Here is a 6,423-nt window from a genome sequence, read left to right on the forward strand (position 1 = left end):
GCTTCACCACAATGATGTTTTACTGTGATGGAGAAACAGTGAAACAAGCAGCATTTGCCTTCTTCCATCTGTTCTCCATGTTGAAGAAATGAGACTCTTCTGTTTGGATGTTGATCATCTTTCTCCAAACTGGATTTGTCTCAATAACCCTTCTGCTCTTTTTCATGTTTTCCAGATTCATCAGGAGAAATCATCCTGACTCAGTCTCCTGGATCTCAGTCTGTTGTTCCAGGACAGACTGTCTCCATCAGATGTAAAGCCAGTACAAGTGTTAGCAGCTACCTTCACTAGTACCTTCAGAAATCAGGAGAATCTCCTAAACTCCTGATATATCAAGCTACAACTCGTCAGTCTGGGATTTCAGATCGTTTCAGTGGAAGTGGATCTGGAACTGACTTCACTTTGACTATCAGTGGAGTTCAGACTGAAGATACAGGAGATTATTATTGTCAGCAGGGTTACAGCTCCCCGTTCACACAGTGATACACCGTCGTACAAAAACCTCCTCAGCTGAAGAGGAACTGATCTGACTCAACAGCTGCACAGAAATACACTCACTAAGTTTGACCAACAATGAAGATAATATAACAGAAAAATGTCAGGAAATACTATTTATACTATAGTAAGTTTTAATGATTATCTTGTTGAAATAGGTTATTTATCATTATAAATAAAGTCTCATCAAAGATGAGTGGAAAAGTAGATAATTTAATACAGGTAACATAAACACTATATTTGGCTCTGAAATACAATATTTTCTTCCATGTTATAAAGATTATTTTTCAAGTAATTCAAATATATTTGTACATTTATTTGATTTACGTTCAAGTCAAACATTTACTTTTCCAACAAAAATAAACACATTGAGTTAGTTTAAATGATGTTGTGTTCATAGTAAAACACATCTTATGTTATATTTTAATCACACTGCTGATACTGATACGATGATGATATTATATGCTGATGATATCCTACTTCATAATTCAAATTCAATGTTAACTTCTTAGACTTTGTAGATTATTCATATTCATTATGCTTCCTGGAAACTAATAATAACTAAGAATGTTTCCACATGAGAGTTTCTACCAATGACAAACTTGATATATGTGATATACATAAAGTATATCTAATTTTCCTTAAAATATTTAGGATTCATCTTTGATAGAAAAAAATACAATTACAATGAGAGTAATGATGCAGATTTAAGTCATAAAGTATTTAAGGAATCTGGAATAAAGAATGGATTTAATTATATTGTGTCAGGGTCACAGTAACCTTAAAGTAATGATTATCAATTTGTTTTTGTTTTTTTAAAAGAAAACAATATTAAACACAACATTATAGTATTATTACATTATTTCTGTTGAAATGTACAAGCCATTTTAAAACAGTGGACTCAGTTATGTTGAATATTTCCAGAATTAATGGAACTATTAAAATAGCAACATCTGTTTCTTTTTCAATAACATGCATAAAAACAACTAATTTGATGAAAAGTTCTTTATTGTGGTAAATAATGAAATAAGCAAAAAGAATTGGGTTCATAATACAAAACAACATTCAAAATGGCATTATACTAACTTGAAATTGCTGTCTTAAGAAATTGGCAGGCAATTTTAGAATTTTAAGAGTCAATCTTGATTGAACTATTGAAACAGCAACATCTTTGTCTTTCATAAAAATATACATGAAAACAATTAATTTGATGAAACGTTCTTTATTATTTTAAATCAACCTGAATTACAGCAACAAAACTTTATCAATGAAACATGAACTGAGACAGTGAGTGAGAGAAAGAAAGAGATAAACAGACATAAAGAGTTACAGAGTACAGACTGAGAGTATCAGAGTGAAACCAGTATCAGAGTCCAGTGAGTCAGGTCAGGACTGGGAACACTGGTCTCTCCTCAGTGTCTCTGAGAGAGGAGTCTGGGAGCCCTGGGTGGCCTCACAGGTCACAGAGCCCACCTTCCTCCACTGGTCTGCAGGGAGCCTCAGGGTGCTGCTCCAGCTGTAGCGGCCGTCCTTCTCCAGCACCCCGGGGCTCCTGCTCTCCTCCCAGCTGCTGCTGCTGCTGCTGCTGTCGTCCACCTTCCAGGCCAGACTCCAGTCTGAGGGGAAGCCCTTGTTGGCCAGGCACATGAGCGTGGCCTTCCCCTGCTGCAGCTCCTCACTGGAGGGGGGCAGCACCGTCAGGGTGGGACGGACATCACCTAGGAGACACCAATCAGCTTAGAGGACAGGGACCACACAGCTGTCAATCAAACACCAGACACTTGGACACCTTTACTGTGAGAGAGTTGATTTTCTCCTTTAAGGAGTTTCTGTCAGATGTTCTTTCTGCTCCACCAGTCACTCACTCACACATTGTTTCACTTCCTTTAAGAAGCCTCTCATGCATATCAGCACAGAGAGAATCATCATACAGAATGAGCTGAAATATATCAAACTACACTAGAGATAAAACATCAATATGTGGCCAAATATAAAAGTGTCATCATCAAAAACCTCAATCAAACATTACTTTAAAATATTTAGTGGAAACATTTACAAGTACAGAAAATGAACTGACTACAATCAAACATTCTTCATGTGGATGTCAGTCATCATTAAAAACTGTTCAAAGATTTTCAAATTTTAAAACTATATTTGACACAATGAAGAGGTTTTACACATTTTAAAATACCAATCTTTATCTTCACTCTGTTCAATTATACTTGAATCATTCTGATTCTGAACTTGTTTTAATTGAGGTTGAAGTAAAAAAATAACTTTTAAAACATTTGTAGAAGATTTATCTTTTTTTTACATTTCAAGCTGTTTGAGTTTCAGTTGGAGAGGAATGAGTAAATAAATGTTTAGTAAAGCTGCTCTGAGTTAGTCTCCATGATAAAGGAGGAGAAATAAAACCATGAATCCTAAAAGTGTACGATTAAAACAAGATATATTCATCTGTCTCAAACATCCAAAAACTACATTTAAAACATTACTTTAGAATAATTAATGTAGTATTATTGTGCAAAAACTTACTTCCAACATCCAGTCTGGTTCCTCCACCAAAAGTCAACCACAGTGATACAAAGTCATTGAGCCGCCGTACAAAAACCTCTCACTGTAGAGAGACACGGCTCTCTGACTTTGACACAAACAAACTCAACAAACACATTCACAGTTTACCCAGTTTATGTATAAATAGTTAAAATACTTAAAACTGATTAACAAATGATACATATGTATTTAATATTATATTTGTGAAATGTTATCTATGAGCAATTTTAACTTGTCTTTCAGTTAAACAAAGTGATGATTGATCAAGATATTCCTAAAGAAAAACTCTACAAAAAATCCTGCCAAATGTAAATAATTATCATAAACTCATGTTTATTTTATATTATGATGAATAAATAAAAATATGTTTGTTTAAATTCGTCCCACAGTGATGATGACTTGTGTTGTAGTGAATTAGGGAGATTTTACAAAACATTCCCGAAGAAAATGTTTCCATCAAACTCAAACCAAAGACTCTAATAAATGAGCACTGACACATTCCTGATCAATACTCTGATAAAGTGATGGATCCATTGATAAACAGCATCATCACAGTAATCCAAGTCCCTGTTGGAGTCAGTCAGAGCATTTCCATAGAGAGCCACTTTGCATCAGCAGCACCATGCTCCAGTGCTCTGGGAGAGTTTATAGTCCTGAGAGTTGAACACTGGATGACTGACAGCTGTCCTTCATCACAACAGAAGACACAGAAATCGTCCTCATCAAAAACATGACTTTGATCTCCGTCCTCATCTGGACTCTCCTCTGCTGCTGCTTCACAGGTAAAGTCCAGAGAATCAAACTCCTCTCCTCTGTGAACATCCGTCCCTCTGAAATGAAGCCGACTAAACCGTGACGCTGCTTTATGTTTTTGTCTCTGTGTCCTCAGAGTCCAGAGGACAGGTCACAGTGACTCAGCCTGGAGCAGTGAGCTCTGCTCTGGGAGGCTCCGTCTCCATCACATGTAGGACCAGTCAGAATGTTCATGGCTCTAACCATTTAGCCTGGTACCAACAGAGAGATGGAGAAAGTCCTAAACTGCTCATTTACTATGCTAGCACTCGACAATCAGGGATTCCAGATCGTTTTACAGGCAGTGGATCAAACTCTGACTTCACTCTGACCATCAGTGGAGTCCAGACTGAAGATGCAGCAGTTTACTACTGTCAGAGTTTTCACGTTATCAACAGTCAGTATGTGTTCACACAGTGAAAAAGCGTCGTACAAAAACCTCCCTCAGTCAAACAGAACAGAAACTGAACTGACTGCTGCAGCTGGAAGCTACTGCAGAGACTGATACACTTCACTGAAGACACACACACACACACACACACACACACACACACACACACACACACACTCAAACATTTAGTTGGTAAGATTACTTTTCTTCACCTCCTCTATCTCTAACAGCATATTTACCGACATTACAAAACACTTTTTAAACATGAAGATGTCTTATCTCCACTTGACTCTGCATTTCATAATGAACCCTTTCAATCTTTTTTGTCAGAAAGTAATCAAGAAAAGCTTCATATGTAGCACTGTCTTAGACCAGACTACATTTTAACTTTTTATTAAAAGATAATGTTATGATTTGTAGAACAGGTAGCAGGATAAGGACCCAACACAGATACAGATGAGGAGGAAGATGGAACAATTCAATGCTTTATTTGAAATGGCTGACAGGCATGGTCTGCTATTTAACAGTCTCTGTTGGTCAGGAAGGTTCTTAATTGAGTGAAATAAACCTGGATTCTCAAAGTGACAGCCATGATAAAAGCAGGTCTAACTCTCTAAATGCTGAGGAACTGTGCTTCAATGTTTCCTTTCTTATTTCCTTCAGCATAGAAAACACTGGACCATCATGATTTACCAAAGGAAAGGAGATAATAACGTCCCACATTTCCACTACGGCAGCAACATTTACCAAAATGCACCATTCAGCCGTCAATAACATCAGCTGTTACTGTTGAATTGTACTTTATGGATAGATAGAAAACATCCCTTTAGGAGGAGGAATTCTATTTTGGACAGGAATCCTTAGTTGAATTCTACAACATTCAGATTTGTCACTCTACACATTTTTTAGGTTTCATAAATAAAGTTGCTCAAAAACAAAATATGAATCCACTGTAGCAGAGTGAAGGTGTAGTTAGACTTTATTTGCACTGTGGTTGCTTTTTCATCTCTTTCACCTCTTTCAATAACTTTGTCACATTTTCCATCAACGGAAAAGTGGTTTCGAAAAAACATAGGACGTAAAATTTTGACTATTGAGCTGCTGCCATGGAGTCCAAAAGGAAGGACAGAAATAGCAGGTGGGAAACAAGCAGCAAAACTCCAAAAGAATGATACAACAAAGACTAACAAGGAACAAAGGAACTGGGCTGGTATGAACGGCGAATGACTAATGAGGAAGTGGGAACAGGTGAGCAGGAGGTCTGGTGGGTGCAGGGCTAACGAGGGGTTAAACTAATCAGGGCGGGGCCAATAATCAAAACTGGCGGGAATAAATACAAAGGCAGATCTGAAACGATAGGAGAGGTGAAATACTAAACATGGATGATATGAATGAAACAAAGGAAGAACATGGAGCATGGCAGATTATGACATGTAAAAGCAAAACACATTCAATACAGACACAATGTAAGAACGCACCAAAAGAAGAAACGTCCCTCTCAACATGTGTCTTTAGCTGCTTTCTACCACAACTTCCTCAAATCTTTAGTCTAACACTTCCAAAGTTTTGAAGCCACAGCCACAAAAGCACTTTGAAGTCTTTAGTGATGTAAAAGCAACAATCTCTGATCATAGCAGGACAGATGTAAAGAGAACATGGAGGACAAACTCACAGCTTCTTTTCCAATGGCTTCCTTTCATCCTTTAAAACCAGCCTCTACTGCTTTAGGATACCACAGCTAAACACCGTTAGGCTGCACTGAGACAATTATCAGATGTGACGTGAACATGATCCCGATAGTTCAGGGGTCGGTAATTGGCGGACCGCGGTCCGGATCCGGACCCAGACGCTGTCCTATCCGGACCCGGACATATAATTGAGAATCATACATTTTGGCGGGCGCTAATGTTTTAACCTGCGCATCTTTTTTGGCCTTTACGGCACTCATTCAGCAGTTCAGGAAACACACTGACCAATTGCATGCATTAATTTAATCTCACGTGACGCTACTCAGCCAATCGAATGTTTATTCCAAAATGCATCGTGAGTCGAATGAAATTACGCAGACAGGCGAGAGACGGACACCATTGAGAGAGGCGGAGAGCATTGAGAGAGACGGAGAGCAGTGAGAGAGACGGAGAGCAGTGAGAGAGACGGACAGCAGTGAGAGAGACGGAGAGACGGAGAGCAGT

At 38.2% G+C, this 6,423-nt stretch overlaps 1 gene segment (V, D, J or C); it reads right to left on the minus strand.

Moving 5' to 3' along the window:
- Positions 1-1,485: 1,485 nt before the first annotated feature.
- On the minus strand, positions 1,486-6,122 carry LOC137872974 (Ig kappa-b4 chain C region-like). The segment is given in 3 exon segments: positions 1,486-2,213; positions 3,031-3,108; positions 6,056-6,122. Coding segments are annotated over 3 exon segments (477 nt in total).
- Between the last annotated feature and the right edge of the window lie 301 nt (positions 6,123-6,423).

This window comes from Cebidichthys violaceus, unplaced genomic scaffold, assembly GCF_023349555.1.
Source record: "Cebidichthys violaceus isolate CVI_PGR_0920_01 unplaced genomic scaffold, fCebVio1.0.p SCAF_16, whole genome shotgun sequence".
Taxonomy (NCBI): Eukaryota; Metazoa; Chordata; class Actinopteri; order Perciformes; family Stichaeidae; genus Cebidichthys; species Cebidichthys violaceus.